This window comes from Carya illinoinensis, chromosome 4, assembly GCF_018687715.1.
Source record: "Carya illinoinensis cultivar Pawnee chromosome 4, C.illinoinensisPawnee_v1, whole genome shotgun sequence".
Taxonomy (NCBI): domain Eukaryota; kingdom Viridiplantae; phylum Streptophyta; class Magnoliopsida; order Fagales; family Juglandaceae; genus Carya; species Carya illinoinensis.
Genome location: NC_056755.1, coordinates 28,649,273 through 28,670,506, shown reverse-complemented (window position 1 = coordinate 28,670,506; position 21,234 = coordinate 28,649,273). Strand labels below are relative to the sequence as shown.

At 37.2% G+C, this 21,234-nt stretch overlaps 1 protein-coding gene across 1 annotated transcript; it reads right to left on the bottom strand.

Moving 5' to 3' along the window:
- Positions 1 to 856: 856 nt before the first annotated feature.
- LOC122307852 (adrenodoxin-like protein 2, mitochondrial) lies at positions 857 to 21,004 on the bottom strand. The gene is made up of 9 exons (XM_043120961.1): positions 20,835 to 21,004; positions 20,518 to 20,608; positions 20,327 to 20,394; positions 6,969 to 7,084; positions 4,967 to 5,074; positions 1,812 to 1,918; positions 1,418 to 1,467; positions 1,218 to 1,300; positions 857 to 1,075 (listed from the first exon to the last, which is right to left on the bottom strand). Exons 2-9 carry the CDS (start codon positions 20,582 to 20,584, stop codon positions 1,000 to 1,002), a joined length of 675 nt encoding a protein of 224 aa, XP_042976895.1. The 5' UTR covers positions 20,585 to 20,608; positions 20,835 to 21,004; the 3' UTR covers positions 857 to 999.
- Between the last annotated feature and the right edge of the window lie 230 nt (positions 21,005 to 21,234).

Below are 21,234 nucleotides of genomic sequence, written 5' to 3'. Positions count from 1 at the left end.
TAAAATTTTCATTTCACTTACACCCAATCAATTCCCCAGTGCAGCTAAACTTTGATTTCTATATAGCCAAGCCAGCAACCACATCCGAATAATACAATATTTGCTCACTATTTCTTTCTCCAGTCCAACCATATATTCACTATAAAACATTCTATTCAGCAGCCCCACACTACACACCTGCTTTTATTTTTTTATATTTTTATATATTTTCCTAAGTAGGTGTGTGGTGTAGAATTGCTGGGTAGAAGAACTCATTCAATAAAACAAATTCTAAGATTTTAATTAAGCAAATCACACCAAATTCGCCTTGGCACAGATTTGTTGGCCTGTATCGCCATCAAACAAAAATGAGGATTACTCTAGTCACAAAGAAATTACATAAAAGCAATCTCATAAACTGATGTGGTTTGTAGTGATCCGTTAAATTTACTTTACAATAAAAATAATATTATAAACTAACAAACCACTTGAAACCACATCAGTTTATGAAATTACTTTTGTATAATCTATTTGACTAAAATATTTCTCAACAAAAATATATAGAAGGTGGAATGGAAGTGTACATTTACGAAGACCGTATTGGCTCATCGATAGGTGAAATTATACACTTGGGAGTTGGTCCAAATCTGACAGTCGAGACCCACCATCATTTATATATATATATATATTTGATACTGAGGAATTTGGGGAGGGGGATCGAACCAAGACCTCTCTTATGGAGGCTGAATCTCATGCCATCTGAACCACATGCTCTTGACAACAAATATAAGTTTTGATTGTGCGGGTGTAAAAGTCCCATTTACGCCGCATCCTATTTTAAGATAAATCTCCAGTAATTATTGTCAGCTACCTTAAGTAAGCAACATTGTAACCAAATGGTTCTCATTGATCAAATAGAATATAAGAGCTACAAAATTGGGATGATTGAGTCCTTTCTCTCATTAAACAATTTCAATGTCATTCGCATAACCCAAACCTTTAAAAATCAACTGCAAAGTTTCAAGTGCCAGTGGGAATTGCTAAACGAATTCCATCAAGTTCGGGTTTTGCAATCACTTGACAACCAAGACGAGACCTGAAACATCCAGAACATAGATTTAAGTCTTACCAAAGTCGCTTAAACAAAAAGAAAAAACTAGAAAAAAAAGATCAAAATAAAAATAGCATTTAATCTGCATAGGACATCATGGAAAATCATTCGTGCAAAAGGAACCTACGTTTTAGAAAGGCCGAAGGCCAGATCCAGCATGTCATTTTCCTCATCCGTAGGGTCTTCTAACTTATTGTAGTACTCCATGTCCTACCATAAATACGATTCGATGGTTAGCCCCTCAAACTTCAACCGTATAAAATGTTGTACTAAACACATGAAATTCCAAAAGTATACTTGCTTTGATACAAAGAGCAAAAATCATACCATAACAATCACGTGACACGTTGAACAGGCAAGCGAGCCTTCACATGCTCCTGTTAAGACATAGAAAGCAAAGCATTAGATTTTATAATGATGATCAAAGAAAACAAGTTCTTCCACAAGGAAAAGATTTATCCATCAATTCTCTGCCCGAAAGAAGAACTTCAGTCTCCCAAGAAAAACAAAGCATAATAAAGGGAAGAGGAGAGCAGGAGGCGGCCCCATGTTACAGTTAAAATGGTCCATCAAAAGCTCAGAGACGTGTCCAAAAATGCCCTATTTATGAGAAATGAATTTCAGCAAAACCATTTCTCTAGATGGCATTAATCATAGGAGAACAAAATACAAGCTAAGGTAAACGTTCAAAACAAGACTAAATAAACATCAGAATCTTTGCCTTCAAGTTCCATATCATTTTCAAGAGCAGCTTCTAACATGGACATTCCAAGGGGGACCATAATCTGCTTTTCCTCTCCCTCCTTGTCAACAAATGTGACAGATATCCTGAAAAAATAAAGCATCTGGTTACAAAGAATTGCTAATCTTTATTGAGGATTGTAATACCCCATATCATAAAGAGAGAGTGAACGGAATCTCGCATTACCTTGGAGGAAAAAATTATTACCTTTTATAATGACTTCAAAGGACTCCAATTGTAATATTAATTATTCTTTTTAAAGTATAAGGGTCCATTTGGCAATACAAGTGTTCTCAAGTATTCTCAGATATTTCCTTTCCAAACATATTCAAACACAAAACACTTTTCAATTTCAAATATTCTACTTTTTCATCTAATCATTACCTAATTATTACAACTTTCCAAAACTCCCAAACAAAACACAAAAAACAATATTACTTTTTCAAATTCCAAAACAAAAATACTATTAAAAAATTATATTCAAATAATTTTTTAACTCTATCATATTTTTATACAATTTTTTCTCTCTCCTTTCCCAAAATCCAATAGAACATCTTAACTCAAACCATTTCACTATTATGCGCAGATACACTAAGATATTCTAAGTATCCAAACGCATGTTGGAGGGGGGGGGGGGGGGGGGGGGGGTTGGGAAGCCTAGATATAGTCATTACAAATAATATTGGAGCCAATCTCCAACTAGAAGTATAAGGCTTGAGCCGTGCTATCTACAATGAAATAACCTGACAATGATGTAAGGAATTTAATGGGGATTCTAATGCCCATGGTTCAGTATTGGAGGTAGTGAATAGGATCCCATTTTGTCTAAGAGGAGGGAAATTCCTGCTTCCTGCTCTTTATAATGACTCCAAGGGACTTGATCTCTTTTTAGAGAGGAAATTCCATTTATCTCAATCCCCAGTCAACAACTCATCTTATATTGAAGTAATGTCCAAATGTTTCCTTGGGTTAGTCACAAGGAAGGTAGAGCAATGATGTCTCCACACAGATGATGCATTCATGGGTGCCAATGGTCGGCACTAGGAATTAGGATGTGCATTTTTATAATGATTGACGACATAACACGCACAACATCAAAAAACCTATAATTTGCTACAAAGATAAAGAAACCAACAAGACATTTCCATAAATATAGGGATATATGCACCCATATTAGCTACTAGTATAATTGCCATGCTTGGAGATACATTATGGCCACTGGCACAATTGCACCCACTGGAACTTGGAAAAAAGAAAAACTATAGCAATTGGTTTAACATTATAGAAAATCTTCTATATCCTCTGGTATTTTGCACCCACAAATATGAATAGATGGGGTCAATGTGAAATTTAGGACCATTCGACCATCAGAACAGTAAATAGAGCTCTATTTAATATTTCGGAAGTCATATTGCTTCAAGTTTTAAAAGATTATGTTTTGGAGGAGTTTCCCCCCATCCTTCCCGAGTGATCAGGAGGAGGGAGGACTTTGGGTCCCCCACTCCCAGCCTCCTCCACCCTCCCCTCCTGTCCCATTGATGTCAAGAAACTCTAAGCAGATCACAACCAGTCAGTTGCAGGAATTTCTGGAAGAATAGGATGCATCTGGTTATTCTCAGGAACTTCAAGAAATACAGGTAAGTCCTAACCCAATCCCCTTCTAGCTAGCGCATATTAGAGTTTTATTCAAAGGAAACAAGTCTTAAAAATCAAACCCCAATCTTCCTTCCCTCTAGAAAATTAAGCCTCCTTACCGCCACTCCTCAGTAGACCTATTAGAAGTCTATTGCCAATATAAAAGTCCCTGATCTGAGCTTGCTGGCTCGTCTATAGAAAAACACCCTAGGGGGAACCCCTCTTATAAAAACAGATTTGCTGCCCCTTCTTGCACGTAATCCTATGAGATATAGATAAAAAATTCCTTTTGAAAAAAAAAAAAAAAAAAAAAAACAGATGAGATCATAACCGCTCAACCCTACTGATCAAGAAATCCTCAAAATCCAGCAGCTGGCAGACACCATCAACTTTTGAAAAAAAAAAAAAAGAAGAAGAAAAAATTGATTGTTTGTGAGAGTGTATTTTACCAATGATGAAAAAGCAGGCGTGGCAGCTTTTGGTTGGAGGGCGTAAAAGGCCCATTTAGATCACATCCTAATAAACCCTTTTGCTATGACAGAAGCTAAGATATACAGACTAAGAATCCTCCTTGAAAACCTTCAATCTTATGCTTTCTCATTTATTCTAGCAATTCTACACCACAATTCACAAAAATTTAGGATGCTGAAGTTTGAATTCCAGCCACCTTTAACACTTGATACACAAATTTGTTTAAGTTACTAATGACCTCCCTGAGAGCCACAGGTTGAATCCAAATCAAGATTCTGAACATGCAAAGTTCTCATCAAACTATGACAAGTCAGCCAGCAACCACAAACAGACCTAAGGGTCGTCATTTCCCTCTTGAAGTCCTAAAACAGTCAACAAAACAAGTTATTCAAGAAATGGGTATGATAGGTGTTAAGTTATGCACTCATTAGATCCACAAATGTCAAATACACGTCACAAATATGTCAAATAGTCCCTGTTATGATTTAGACAGCAACATACATCCACAAAACACCACACATGTGATCATGAAACAAGTTTAGGTAGAAGTTAGGAAGATATTGAATGTGATTATATAGGTGATTTTGATTCACTTGAATTTTGCATAGGCTAGGAGGTAAGTAACCATGATCCCATCCTTATCATTATGCTAGCTAGTAATCATGATCATGACCCTTTTACCTAATTTTTGCATCTAACTCTGATCACGCACTCTTTGATATTAATTGAAAACAAAATTATCGTTTTTATCCAAGCTTTATGATATTCACGTGTATAACCAGTTCCTTTATAGCCTATGTTCAAACTTCAACGTACCTCTTTATTTATGAAAATCATGAATGCAATGGAATTGTAAGTGTGATGATCATGTCCAATTGTGCTTCTTATTAAGTCATGAGCAAATGAAAGACGAACATGATAAGGTAAGATAAGATAAGGCTTGATAAGACATGACAGGAAAGCAAGTTCATGCTTAAATGCATGAAATGTAAAAGACTATGGCCAATGTATGATAAATATTACAGTACCACAAGTCATAGGTGGATTGCAATGCCAAGAGAGGCACATTGACGCTGGACCTAGTGATGCCAATCCTCATGTCCAGATTCCTACCTAGTACCTTAGGTGCACTAACCCTAACAAATGGGGGTTAACAATGTATACCAGGCAATAGAAAGTAGAATGAAGTGTATGAAAAAGAGATATGTATGTATGTATGATAAAGTTTTATTGGAGCATGTTCTTTTGTAACATGAAAATCTATGTTGCCATGTAGTTATTTATTGAGTATTTGTGTTAACCATTTAGGCAAAGAAAACAATGACGATGAATCTGCAAAACCAGGCATAGCTCGTGGGGATTCTTCAAAAAATTTTAAATGCATATTTGCGTAAGTAGAGAGAAATTTTGTAGAAAAGCCTAAGACTTGAATTTGAGTAAGTGCTATTTATAACTCTTCTTATCAATAAAGTTTGGATTATTTATTTTTAAGTTATTAGCACTCCTACCCCTAGAGAGCGGAGGTGTCACAATTTTTCTATCCTATCATCATGCCCCTAACAATAATTGAACAAATCATTTGAATTGCAGCAAGTCCAAGGTTTACTTAGCAAAAGGAACAAGTCCTGACGTATCTGAAGAAGTTCAAAACATGCCAAGTCATTGAAATTGCAGCACATATTACCATCCTAGAAGTTGATTGGATAAATTACCTTAGTTGGCTGCAAGTCAAAATCTTAGTTTAATAATCATTGGCACATTGCAGATACATCCACTATCCAGCAAATGCAAGGCTTGCCAGTGGAGTGCTGCATCCAAAAATGGCTACTTCACATTAAATGGGCATGTACATCTACAGGTATGTTTCAGTAAGGTACTAGGCGCAGTTAAGTGCTAACTCCATCCCTAGGCACAAAGCGCAAGTTTGCCTGATTGAAGTAAAGAGCATATTTTTAAAATTAATATATAATAACACAAAACCCAAAAATAGAATTTAAAAAGGTTTAAAAATCAAGACGGTAATATAATGAGCCTATTAACTCAATTTATTAGAGTATTGCAACATGAAAATCAAGAAATTAACTAATTATATAAATTTAGAAAATGTTGGTCAAACACCCTTGTGCTCTTGGGTACTTAAGTTTTCACAAATGAGATGAGATGAGATGATATTAAAGTTGAAAGTTGAATAAAATATTATTAGAATATATTTTTTTAATATTATTTTTGTTTTGAGATTTGAAAAAGTTGAATTGTTTATTTTATTTTGTATGGGGATTTTAAAAAGTTGTAATGATAAGATGAGTTGAGTTGAGACGATTTGTGAAAACAAACGAGGCCTTAAGATCCGATAAAAAAACATTTGAGAATCATCCACAGTATGACTTATGAGTTAATTAGAAAGAGGACTTTTTTAATTTTTTTTGTACATTAACGTTGATCAAAAACACATGGCAGCTTCATAGATTGCCATTAATCAACTCTTTTTTTATAAGTATAAACAAAGAAAGAAGGAAATAATTGATTGCTACTGGTTAACTTTAATTTTTTAAAGTAATTGGTTTTTTTAAATAATAATAAATAAAATTTTCTAACAAAAAGATATTTTTTTTATTTAAATATATTAAACTTAAAAAATAAAAATAAAAAATTATAATAAAAACATATTTGTTATTAAACTATATAACTTTTGAAGATTTGAAAATTTGTTTGAATATAACTTTTTTAACCGTTGTCTTTTTTTGTTGTTGTAAAAGTCGTTTTGATTTTGTGTTTTTTTATTTTTTCACTGAACTCTAGGCGAATGATTAGATGAAAAGAACATTAGAGCTACAAATTTTTTTGTTTTAGATTTAAGGATGGTTGGATTGAAGATGATAACTTTTGTTGAGACAGGTTGAAAAGTTCGGAAACTTCATCAATTCCCAGACATGAACTAAGTCATCTATTTATTAGACTCGTTAAAAACATCACACTAAATTATTCGCCGCTGGAAATTCTTCCAGTCCATTTTAGACAAACAGAACTTACTTTTTGTTCTCTTCACTCTCTACCTCAGATGCAGTGTCAGCAGTAATGGTAGAGAAATGATGATGCTTCTGAAATAAGGCTCCCTGGAACAAGTTTGCTTCTGTTTGCCATCCAAACTATTTCATGAAACGGGAAAATTATGAGTACAAAACATCTCCAATCAACTGAAAGTGTAATTTTGTTAAAAAGCAAGTTTATTCCTAAAACTGCGGAAACAAGAATGGATAAGAGCAAATTATGGGAATGGACAGAATCCCTAGATTTTATCAACGGATCCCCAAATTAAGATAGGAGATTCTTCGGTAGAAATTGGAGATTTTGCCCATTTATTTAAACATTGTAATTATCCACACTCATTTACATAGCAATGAAAAAGCTATCTGCCATTCATATAAAATCCTATTGATTGGATGCCACACCCCAGTCCAATAAATCCCCAAGTTTGGACTGAATTAGGAGCCTTATGCCCTCGTGCCCATGATTTCTTGCATAACTATTTTGTGATAATATTTATTGTCTATATATTGATATGATTCTTTTGCTTATAAGGCTGTCAAATTGCATCTTTGATTTTTTCGTGCATTTAAGGTTGCCTAAAATAATCCCTAGACAGATTCGGAAAACTGCTTGTTAGAAGGTCAAAACACTAAGATTTCCTAATCTGTCTTATACATATTCTGCCCCCCCCCCCCCCCCCCCCCCCACCCGCGCGTGCGCGCGCGCAGACATCAAATCCCTAACATTTTTATAAAACCTAACTCTAGGAGCTGCAGCACAGCCGAAAAATTATCCTAATAGTGACCGCCACTTAACCCTAGGGAATCCCATCTTTAAAAATAAAATAAAAAAGCAAAAAAAATACCACACTTGTGTCTTGTGCCTGAGCCCCGGGGAAGAGAACCAGATCTTCTTCCTTGCCTCCAACCCAATCTTTGATGGCCATTATCAGAGAAAGGCTCCCTGATGTGCCACCTGCTCCACCGCTTTTCTTGAGTTTTCTTGCCAAGCAATTGGGAGAAAACCCTAAAAGCCACGGCAACACTTGGGAAATATCCATATTTCTGTTTTCTGGGTTTGCAAGAAAAGAGCAAGAAACTGAACTCAAGAATCACAACAATCAATTTTATTTAGAGGAAAAATCACACCTCCAAGAACTACACCACCAAGACTCATCAGATAAACTGTCATCGCTTCCTTCCTGCCCTTATATACAATGACCCAAACTCAAAACTCACCATATGACTAAAGATACAAAAATGCCCCGTTTCCTTAACGACCCCTATGACTTATTCTTCCGTCTGTATTGGAATGCACCATTTCATTGACCTCGAACACACCGTTTCCTTCTCTATAACAACCTACTGATCACACCTTCGTTCTATCCTCCCATATACACTTCAGTACACACTCCTAACATTCTCCCATTCTCCAAAAAGCCTTGATCACAAGGCTTGCTAGGCACCTCCCACAAGACCTTGCCCACAAGGTGAGGATGGAGATCCCTCAACCTCCATAGGGACTCCCAGGTACTGTCTTCAAGAAAAGCCCCACTCCACTTAATCAACACTTCAGTTATAGCTTGTGTGATACCCCATGTGATAAGAATAAGAGTAGGTGGTGTATGAGATCCCGTATTGCTTGGGAAAGAGAAGTTCTTGCCCTTTCTAATGATTCCAATGGAGCTCCAATTGTATCGTTGACTAGTCTTTTTGGAGTATAGGCCATGTGGTTTGGTCCTTCCATTGGGTCGTTACAACTTGATTACCCAATTTCCTCATATGCCCTGTCCAAGATGGCCTCAACTTGCTGACCCATATTCCTTTTAAGGCAAGACACATGGAAGACAGGATGTATTCTTGAAGAAGTTGGTAAATTGAGCTTATAAGCTACTATACCCACCTTATCAGTGATTTGGAATGGCCCATAGTATCGAGGTGCCAACTTTAAATTATGTCTATGTCTATAGTCTTCTGTCGGTATGGTTGTAGTCTCCGAAAAACCAAATCTCCCACTTCAAAGGTCCTTTTCACTCTTTTCTAATTAGCAAAAAATTTCATTCTTTTTGTGCCTTCCAGGGATGTAAGCCTGTTGGTCCGAACTGGAAAAACCGACCGGACCGACCCATTTGAATCAAACCAAACCGATCGGTGTTGGTTCCATAAATTGTGGACCGAAACCATTCGGTTCAGTCCTAGAATCTATAAATTTTGGACCAGACTGGACCAAACTCCTATATATATTTTAAAAGCATTTTTAATAATTTAATATATTATTTTTATATGGTAATTATATAAATTAATGATGTAATTTTTACCTAATTTATTATCATTGACCATATAAAATATTTTTTTAATGAGTTAATTACATAATCTACATTAATAATTCACTAAATTTTAATTTAGTAATTTAAATAAATTTTTTTATTAATTTATTTGAGAAAAGAAGAAACAAATTAAAAAAATAATTGAACCGGAACAAACGGAGTGACTGGATCGGATTGATAGCTACCGGTCCCGTTCGGTCCCTATGGATGTTTGGTCCGGTCCGATCTAGGAAAAATGACTTACACCCCCCCAGACCAATTTACACCCCTAGTACCTTCTGTAAATTTTCCTTCAACAACCCCATGATTTTCTCCCTGGACTTTAACTGCTAATCAGAAGCAGTATTGGCAGTAGTTCCTTGGACATAGGGTAGGAGCTTAGGGGCTTAGTACCCATAAAGTGATTCAAAGGGGGTCAGTCCAGTAGAAGAATGAACTGTTGTATTATAACACCATTCAACAATGGGCAAACCATATACTCCAATCCTTAGGCTCAGTCCCTACGTAACACCTCAAATAGCCTTCAATGCATTTGTTAAGGGCCTCTATCTAACCATTAGTCTGTGAATGGTATGCAAAAGGCCAAAGTGGTGCCTTGTAGGTTGAAGAACTATTTCCAAAAAGAACTAGTGAATATAGGTTCCATATCAGACATTATTGACTTAGGTATACCATGCAACTTAAAAACTTTACCAAAGAATACCTAAACCACATGTGTTGGGGGCTCTTGGACCTCTCTCAACCTCAAAAACTAGCTCAAGAGGTTGAGAGGTTGAGAGAGGCCCAAGACCACCCAACATTGGTATTAGAGCCCAGGTTTACCAACAGTCTCAGCCCAACAGTTCGTGAGAGAAACGAGTTGTCGATGCCTCTGACCCAGGGCCTGAAGTGTGAAAGGGAGATTGTTGAGATTGTCCCACATCAGTTGTGGAAGGGGCTGGCTTTGTTGGGAGAAATCTAAATAGTGACTTGGAATAACCAAATCAATTACCAAACAGCGGAAATAATTCTCTCACTTTGTGTGAATTCATTAGGAAATAATTTAATAGAGAATAATCTAAAGCAAAATCACACACACACATAGAGTCAAGAATTTTTACGTAGAAAACCATTCAATGCAAAGGGAAAAACCACAGGACCTAGTCCAATTAAACCTTCCACTATCAACAATGATTTGTGTACACAAAGGTTCTCTCTAGATTACACTAGCAGTATACAATCAACAATAATCTCAAAAAAACACTTTCTTGGCAACCAAACAGTGTGATAGAATAGATATCACCAAAAATATATGATACTGTTCATGGCTTCGAATACCAAAACGACTGCTCCAAATCCAATCTCCACCGTTTAGATTGTAGCCTTGAGTCATGAACATGCCTACTAAATTTCAGCTCGATCGGACCATAGACGACACCGATTGGAACGTTTGATGGAAGCTGTACGGGCAGCTCTGTTTTTGACAGCCTCTTTCTCTCCTTCTTCTCTCACACAGCTTTCTCTTCTTTTTTCACTTCTTCACTCACAATTCTTTTATACGCAGCAGCACACTTAAGTTTAACCTAATTAAGATGGGCCCTATCTCCATGTGGGCTAAATGATCCCACATGGGCCATCCTCTATATAAAAGGGGACCCACACAACAAATCTCCTCCTTCCCGACTATGTGGGGGGGCTCACCATACCTGCTTTCGCTTTGCATACTTCGAGTTTTTGCATAGGTAGTGGTTTTGTCATCATATTTGACCCATTCTCATCAATATGGATTTTTTCAATCTGTAACAACTTTATATCCAATGCATTACGAATCCAGTGATACCTCACATCAATATGTTTGGATCTTGAATGAAAGGTTGAGTTCTTGCTGAGATGGATGACACTCTGACTGTCACAATAGAGAATATAATTCTCTTGTGCCTAACCCAGTTCTTCTAAGAACTTCTTCATCCATATCAACTCTTTGCTTGCTTCAGTTATGGCAAAATTCTCAACTTCTGTGGTAGACAAAACATCATATTTCTGTAGTTTGGATTGTCATGACACAGCTCCCCCTAAATAAGTAAACAAATACCTTGAAGTGGACTTTCTGGAATCAATGTCACCAGCCATATTTGCATCTATAAACCCTTCAAGTATAGGTTTACCATTTCCAAAGCACAAACATACCTTGTAAGTACCTCTGAGGTATCTCAAAAACCATTTAACTTTATTCCAATGCTCTTTTCCTGGATTTGAGAGAAAACGGTCGACTACTCCAACTGCATGAGCTAAATCAGGCCTCGTGCATACCATTGCGTACATTAAGCTACCCACTGCTGAGGCATATGGAACTCTTTCCATATCTTCCTTCTCTCTATTTGTGGGAGGACTTTGCTTCGTACTCAACTTAAAATGAGTAGCAATAGGAGAGCTAACTGTCTAAGCTTTATTCATATTGAGTCTGTAAAGTACTTTTTCAATATATCGCTCCTATGACATATGCAACTTCTTATCTTTTCTATCACGGTAAATTCGAATACCAAGGATTTGCTTTGCTAGCCCCAAGTCCTTCATGGCGAAGGACCGATTGAAATGCTTCTTCAGATTTTCAATTCTTGAAGAATTCCTGCCAACAATCAACATGTCATCAACATATAGCAGTAATATTATGAAGTCATCAAATACACAATGGTCAGAAGTGAGACTTTCCCTCACACTTATAAAATGACTACCAGCTCCTTTCACAACCGATGTGGGACAACCCCAACAATCTCCTCCTCACACATCGGGCCCTGGGTTGGAGCAGCGACAACCCATTTCTCCCGCAGATTGTTGGGCCTGAGACTGTTGGTAAACCTCGGCTCTGATACCAGTGTTGAGTGATCTTGGGCCTCTGTCAATCTCAAAAGCTAATTCAAGAGGTGAGGCTTTCCTTCACACTTATAAACTGATTATCAACCCCTTCCACAACCGATGCAGGACAACCCCAACAATACATGGAGATAGGGCCCATCTTAATTAGGTTTAAACTTAAGTGTGTTGTTGAGTATAAAAGAAGTGTGAATGAAGAAGTGAAAAAAGAAGAGAAAGTCGTACAGTTTCCATCAAACGTTCCAATCGGCGTCGTCTATGGTCCGATCGAGCTGAAATTTTGCAGGCACGTTCATGACTCAAGGCTCTACAATCTGAACGGTGGAGATTGGATTTGGAGCAGTTGTTTTGGTGTTTGAAGTCATGAACAATACCGCATCTCTTTGGTGATATCTCTTCTATCACACTTTTTGGTTGCCAAGAAAGTGTTTTCTTGAGATTATTGTTGATTGTATGCCTCTAGTGTTATCTAGAGAGAACCTTTATGTACACAAATCATTATTGATTGTGGAAGGTTTAACTGGACTAGGTCTCGTGGTTTTTCCATTCGCATTGCAGGGTTTTTTACGTAAAAATTCTTGGCTCTTTATGCGTGTGATTTTGCTTTAAATTATTTTCTATTAAATTACTTCCTAACAGATTCACACGGAGTGGAATAGAATTATTTTCATTGTTTGATAATTGATTTGGTTATTCCAAGTCGTCGTTTAGATTTCTCCCAACAAAGTGGTATCACTGTATGAGGGTAAGATAATGTGAAAAAATGGGAGTACTTTGTTAGCCTATCAATCACAAAAGAGCCATGTGATTGAGGTAGACTTTCAATGAAATCCATTGAAACCTTAGTCCAAGGTTGAACTGAAATAGGTAGTGGCTGTAGCAACCCAACAAGGTGGAGAGTCTCATACTTCGCAGTCTAACAAATGTCACATTCCCTCACAAATTTCCTTATATCAGCACGCATCCCTTCCCAATAAAAATCCAATCTAGCCCTATGCAAGGTCTTATGATACCCTACATGGCCAGCTTGAGGAATATTGTGGATGAATTGTAAAATTCTCTCCTTGAAAGGAGAAGAAGGAACTATTACTAACTTTCACTACCCAATAAAAAGCTTGCTGCATTGTATAATGCTTGTCACTTGTCTTCCATTTTGCAATCTAGTGCAAATGTCCATAACTGTTTGAGACAATGAATAATTGCTCTTCAGTTCTTTTATCCACAAAGGGGTGGGTGGGAAAGGAAATTAAGGCCAATGTAGCCACCTGCTCCTCCCCTCTCCTTGAAAGTCCATCTGCCACCTTATTTTCCTTCCCCTTTTTATAGTCAATGGTAAAGTCATATCCCAAGTGCTTTGTTATCCACTTCTGTTGTGACTCAGTTCCCACCTTCTGCTCCAAGAGCAATTTGAGGGCTTGTTGTGATCAGTTTTCATCTTGAATGACTACCCCAACAAATAAGGTCGCCACTTCTACAGAAGCGACTAAGGCCAATAATTCTTTCTCATAGGTAGATGGTGACAGACTTCTACCCTTAAGAGCCTTGCTGAAGTATGCAATGGGTTGGCCATCCTGCATCAAAACTACACCCAGCCCATTTCCACTTGCATCAACTCCATTGTAAAAGGCTTGGAGAAATCTCGTAATTTTAACATTGGTGGTTGTGTAACAGCTTGTTTCAACTCCACAAAGGTTGTTTCTGCTACTAGGGACCACTCAAATGAGTTTTTCTTCAAAAGGGTTGTCAATGGAGCTGCAATTGATCCATACCCTGTTGATGAACTTCCTATAATATCCAGTGAGGCCTAGAAACCCCCTCAAGGATTTTAAGAAAGTGGGGACGGGCCAATCCAACAAGGATGCTATCTTTGCTAGATCTCCTGCACCCAAGATCAAGTGTCCCAAGTAATCCACTTCTACAGCCCCAAACTTACATTTAGACATCTTGGCAAAAAGCTTGTGCTACCTCAAAGTATCTAATACCATTTTCAAATGCTGCAGATTTTCAGTATAAGTTATGCTATACACAAGTATATCATTAAAAAATAATAAATAAATAAAAAACCAATACAAACTTCCTTAGATAGGGCCTGAACACATCATTCATTAACCCTTGGAAAGTGGCAGGAGCATTAGTGAGCCCAAATGGCATCACTAGAAATTCATAATGACCCTCATGGGTCCTGAAAGCAGTCTTTGGTGCATCTTACCCCTTCCCTCTAATCTGCTGATACCCAGATCTCAAGTCAAATTTTGAAAAAATTGGTTCTCCAAACAATTCATCAATTGCAAGGATAGGAAACTTATCTTTGATTGTTTCCTAATTCAAAGCCCTATAATCAGCACACATCCTCCAGCTTCCATCAACCTTTCTTACCAAAAGGGCTGGAGAAGAAAAAGGACTCTGGCTGGCTGTTATAGCTCCTAACTTCAGAAGATCCTGAACAACCTTCTCAGTCTCAATTTTATGATAAAAGGGATATCTATAGGACTTAACTGTGTAACACCCTGCTACCCACGGTTAATAATAACGTCACTTTTAAAAATTCTCAAGAGCTGGAGTACTACTACTGAATCTGATTTAAAAATATATTTATTTATTTTATTATAAAGGAAGTGCCAGGTACAAAGATTCCTTATAATAAAGAAAGTCGTTTTGTATTAAAATACTAAAATCATAAATGAGAGTGCACAGAAGCATTTATTAAAATTTTTCAAAGCCCATGCCATAAAAGTCATCACTTAAAATCTTTGTATATGATCTAGGCTACTGTCACACCTCCCTGGATTAAGTCTCATTCTGCAGCTCTTGCTTCATAAATATTCTGACCAAGGGTAGTCTTAAACCATAAAACAACTAAAATGAATCAATAACTCAGTAAGAAACTCATCATAATGTAAACATACTCAACATAAGGTTGTTTATAAAATATTTCATGTTGAGAACTTAAAATCATGGCTGTTCATACGTATGCTATGACATGCATGACTTATCTTCGCTTATCTGATTTATCTTACTTATTATATTAGCCCACACACTTAATCCTGTGCGCAAGATTGTACACCGGCCCCCGCATCCCATAGCTGCAAGGAGAGTCACTAATAGTATTCTAGCATACTATGGTGGACCATGCTTAAGTCCATAGCTTGCATGTCCACCCGTAAATCGCATTGGTATCATGCATCTAAATAGTCATCTTATCAAATTGTTCTTATCTTACAATTGATATTACAAAAGCTTACGTATCTTATACAACGTGAGATGCATAATACATACATAACTATAATATGCAAAATAGAACATGATAAATAACGACTGGCTATCAAAGAACTGGCTTTAATAATATATATAACTAGTTAACGTATGTTAGTCCTAATTTATGATCAAGTTACTTACCTCACAGTGTTAATTCAATATTTCTAACATGAAATCGATCACGTGAACTAGAAGGAGAAAGAAAATATGAGGGATGCTGTGAGAGGAATGAGGCGGTTGGCTATTGGCGTGGTGAACGTAGAACACGCACGGTGCTAGACTGGGTATCTTGGGTTTGGCCACTGCACTTATAGAGGTTTATGATTTTTTCCAAATAACACATGAAATGGAGATATTTACAGAGATTTGGGAGAGGGTGTCAATGAGTTCAAGTTCGAGTTGGACTCGATCGCGATCATTCAAGAAGAGAGTTTGAATTTAAAAACATGATCTAGTAGTTCATTCAATGTAGAATTGGCAGTGACTGAGACTACATGAGAGACTTCAATCAGTGATGATTTTAAATTGAAATAAATTTCTAATAACTGGTCTTTAAATTCTAAAATGAGTCGAACTCTTTCAATAAATAATAAATGGAATTTAACCTAGTTATTGAGTCTAATTAAAACCATTAATCAATCTTAATAATTTATCACTCGTAGACTTATCTAATATGGCCCATTAAATATAATTTAAACTGAGAAGGGTTGCATGCAACTTCTAAAACTTATAGTGAAATACTAAAAAGGGGCTACATGCAGCTTGACCTTCAACTTTACTTTGAAGACTTTCATTCATAATCATACATATTATATAGAGAAATGATATTTGCAATCTTAGGATGTGCAAACCCTACACACTCCCTTTGAAAAAGTGGGCAAGTCTAGGACCCACATTAAAAAAAAAAAATCTCTTTTTTTAGTGGACTCCACTTTTTTTCAAAGGGAGTGCATGGGTTTACAAACCGAGGACTGTATCTAGCATTACTCTATAGCATATGGATCATTCAATCATATGTGGAATTTAAGAAGTAATCATGGCAATTCATGTAACATGGCTGAATGAATGCTTGACTCTCTGCATGTAATATGTTCCATGCATGACTTATTATCTTGTCTTTCACTTGGATAGTGGCCATCATAACATATGTACATCAGTCCAATTGTCGTTGACCGCATAGATTATAACCTAACAAACCGTGAACCACACTTAGGTTTGTGGCTTGCGCATCCACCATAACATAAGGCCAAGCATTAAAACTTACTTATCATCGTCATGACTTCTTATCTTATCATGATGCATGTGAACAGCTGATCCACAGTAGATATGTCCACAGTGATATACTTTAGTAACCTTGTGACATCTCTCAGTAATCTGCTGCCACTGCTCATTCTCATGTTGAAGCTCAAAAGTCTTGGAATCGATGAGAAATTTCCATCTCGAACCCATCACAAAACAAAAAACTAATACCAGAATGCCCAACTAACAAGAAAAAATTAAAAGAAAATGGAACACGAGAAGGAACAAAGGAAGAGTGTGAGGCCCCCAAATCCCCACGCCCGGACGTGGGGAAATCGAGACGTCCGGATGGTGACATCGCGGGTCACCACCCTATCGACGAGTGCCAAGTGTGTGTAAAAGCAACAAATGTGCACGAAGAAACACGTAGTGAATAGTAAAGTCATATAACTAAGTACCAGAATTTTTCTTAATATAATACAAAGCTGTTCAAAACATACATAATAAAATATTACGAATTACAAATATTATTCAAAGCAACAACAAGATATTAACTTTAACTCAATACTCCGGCGGAGCCGCATCCTCGGGCTCAGCCTCCTCCTCCTCCTCCTCCTCGATCTCTGCACCAAAATCTACGGAACCAAAAATGGTGCCACAGGTAAATAAAATCCAAACACCACTAGATAAAAACATATAAAACTCAAACAATATGCATGAAAGGATGCCAATGCTCAAAACCCATAAAATCATATTTTTTTCCACGCACGCCAAAAATCTCATTTGGCCCAAAAACATATCATTTCCAATTATCACGCCAAAAGTCACATTTGGCCCATATCCAACTCAATCCATTAACCGATTCATCCGTATGCCCCATGACCTACCCTAGGGGTCATCCGCACAACCTAACTCATGTGTCACACCACAGGTAACGACCACGCATATGACACCTAAACGAGCGATGCCCAGTTCCGCACCCCGCGCGTTCACAGCCAAGCATCCTCTAACCCTCGCCAGCGAAGGGCCACGGAGTCGATGTGTAGAGCGATGCCTAGTTCTGCGCCCGACGCGTTCGTAGCCAAGCATCCTCTAGCCCCCACTCCCGTCGTCGCCCAGCGACAACTCAGGGGACGTCACTCAGTATATTACGCTCCCGATTGACCAGAGGAGCTCCACCGAGATAATAACCCATCCCGGCTTGGGCTCGTGAGATACACGCACCCGAAAATCCATTTACGCCAATAAAACAGGATTTTCTCAAATTAAAATAAAATGCACATGTATGCAATATGTAACGCACGCCTCGTGGCACAAATAACCAAGCAATCACAAACAACCAAAACCAAGCATTCCGTCCTCAATCCATCCGGCCCCCGAACTCCTTAGACTCAGTCTGGAATCAACCAACCAACAGATAAATATTTAATGTAAGAGCAAAATACATTTAAATCTAAAAGTAGAGTTTGAAAAATACTTACAGCACTATATGGTATTTTTTGAAAGCCCGCGGCATTGCAAACGGCGGAAGAAAAGCAACGTAACAGTGTAATTTACACTGTGACCGTGGGTAATAAATTACCCACTTTCGAACGGAGACAAACCAAAACTCGGGATTGATAGGGAAAGGCCTAGGGATGTTTATGAAGCTAAGGGAAGTGGAGTTTGGCCTTGGGTGGCGGCCAAACTAGCGGTAGGAGGCCAAAATATCCAAATCGGAGAGTTAGCTCGTGGGGACTGTTCCGGCGACGGATTGAGGCCGGAAATGGGTGGTTTAGGACGGCAAGAAGTCGGTGATGAAGTGGTGAAGAGGTGGTGGCCGGAGGTGGAGCAACGGTGGCAAATCGGAGCAAAAGCCGCTCGGCTTGAATGTGGTTTTCCAGCTAAACGGCGGTACGGATGGGGCCAAGATTTTGTGGGGAGGTGCGCCGGCGGCAAGTCTGGGCGGCTGGCCGGATAGCGTGAGGGAGAGGAGAGAGAGAAAGAAAAACGCACGGGGGAGAAAGGGAAAGCACGGGGAGAAGGAAAAAAAGAAAGAAAAAAAAGAAAGAAAAGAGAAGAAAGAGAAAGGAAAAAGAGAAAAGAAAAGATGGAGGAAAAGAAATGAGGTCCTATCCTCATCTCTGGAGTCCAAAAACTGATCCAACGAGAACAACTTTGAAAGCAATAAAACCAAGAAAATATTTTAAACACAACGTAAAGCTAAAATATAATAAATAACTAATAAAAACTAATTACTTAATTTTAAAACCAAAGACAAGCTAAAATAAATTAAACAGCAATTTAAACTCAACAGCAATTCAAAATCCACTTAAAATCCGATAATTTAAAATAAAAGAACTATTATTTTAATTAAATTAAAATATTCTTTCAGTGAAAATACACGTAAAAACGGGGTGTCACAAAGAGGGTTATTATTGACATATATGTTAAGAGTTTTATTAATAAAGTTCTAGAATAATTTGATGTTTTTGGAAACTTCTTATACCTAGCTCACAAAACCAGAGTTCTAAATAAACTGCCACGAAACAAAGTTCTAGAATATTTGGATGTTGATGAGCCATTGCCCAATTGTAAATGATCCATCACTAAAGCTTCCTTGTATGAGCAATCCTGAGTTCTAAATAAACTGCCTCAAGGGTGTTGACCACCAAAACATACACTAGTCGAACATTTAGCCTTTAACCATTGCTCACCACATATCTACTAAAACTTGAGAACTCTACTCAACCCCTTGGGTTGTTCTTCCAAAATCTCACTTCAAATGTCTCATTAACTTCCTGTGAACACCATCCACACCACAAAAATACCAAATTTTGCATTGACCAGCATCCTCCAAGGACTCTCGATCTTAATGGTATAACTCCATAATTACTTTCTTAAAAGGGTTTAACTAAATATAATTAAGTAGACCCCTACCCTCCCGAAACTATGATTTACAATAAAGTTGTTTCATTCGAGCTTATAGAAAGTTCCAGATGAAGGAATTTCCTTGCACACAAACGGGAAAGAGACTACCACTTACAAATGAAACTAGAATGTAAAACTGTGTGAGTACAATTTCAGGAACCACTGCAATCCAAACACAAATATTCTGGTGGACAAAACTGCTAAGCAATTTATATTTAGATGAAAAAAAGGGCACAATAACTAATAAACTAGTGTAAAAATCCATAAAACCACCACCAGGTTTCCAATTCTATAAAATATATATATATCTAATGTCACCACAAAATAATGAAGGGAAAAAGGAATAATGAACCACTCCACTCAATGATCACACCGCTGCCTCCTCCATCTAAACCCGTATAAGCCATGACTAATAAGAGGTCATCCAGACAAATCCTCACATATTCTATAACTGGCATTTATATAAAATAATTTATAAAAATGAAAGCAGTGACGAATTGAATTTAACTACTGAAGATTCCAGGTATGATTGTTTGATTCAATTAAAGAACCCATCGCTTAGAGTAAGCATCCAACATCCACAGAACCAAGAACGGTGTCATCTATGTTAAGTGAGCGGTGAATACAAATCCCATAACATTCCAGTTAGATTGTTGCATCTATGGTGTTTATTCTTTGAACTCTTTGAACATTTTGGTGACTAATTCTACACGCCCTTAATAATCAGAAATGGGAACAAAAAGCATAGATTAATAAATAAGAAGCTTTTGGAGATACTAACAAGTGGTTTCAAATATTGGCTGTAAGGCCTTTGAACATGTCCTGCTCTTATAATGGGTGCAGATTCTCCTGCCAAAAGAACCCACAAATCAGAATCTAAGATAATATATCAAAATTACTCGTGTTGCTGTGAGTAACTTCATGTATTTTAAAATTTAAATTGTAGATTTCGCTATAGAAACATCTTTAGACCTCTTGAGAGCTCTTTGAGAATCCAATCACCAACTCGTCTTGAAAGTTTAGGAACCGACATCATCATTGCGGCACGCTAAACACGGGCGAACTGTGAAATTCAAATGATCTTTCAACTTAATGGTAATAAATCACTAAAAATAACAAAAGCATATTCCAATAAACATGTACCTATCAAACTACTGAGCATTACATTAGAGAAAGGAAAGTAAGGTACGCAGTTGAGAGCGATATAACGGAAATTAAAAGATACCGGGAAAGCATTAGAAGCGTCAAATACAGAAATAGAATGGGAAATGAAGGCAAAAGCAACGAACCTCAGATCTCGAATGTTCTGATTACGAAACAGATAGCTGAGGGCTTGAAATTGGGCCGCCAAGGGAAGAAGAAGGAGGAAGAGGAAGAGGAGGGGTCCTGCTCGTGAGGCGCGGTCGAAGAATCCAAAAATATTAAAATAAAATAAAAAGTTATTTGTAATTTGTAAATTCAATATTTCGATTTTCTATAACAGAACATCTCAGTTTGAAAAAAGCGTTAAATCTATTTTATAACAAATTACATGAATTTTTTATGATTACTTTTATAAAATTTCTTGCTGATCAAAGCATTTTTCCTCATTTTTTCCTCACTAAATATGATAGGTCTAACTTTTTTTTTAAAGGTTTTAATGAAATTTGCATATTTTAAGTTTGTATATAATATTTCTGTTTTTTTTTT

What these genes read in the sequence shown, in the direction of transcription:
- LOC122307852 (XM_043120961.1), bottom strand. Translation starts at nt 20,584, where the DNA reads ATGATGATGTCGGTTCCTAAACTTTCAAGACGAGTTGGTGATTGGATT. An exon ending in TCTCAAAGAGCTCTCAAGAG is followed by an intron (nt 20,395 to 20,517) that starts GTCTAAAGATGT and finishes TTCTTTTGGCAG; the next exon opens with GAGAATCTGCACCCATTATA. An exon ending in GAGAGTGAAGAGAACAAAAA is followed by an intron (nt 5,075 to 6,968) that starts GTAAGTTCTGTT and finishes CCCATTTGTTAG; the next exon opens with GGTTAGTGCACCTAAGGTAC.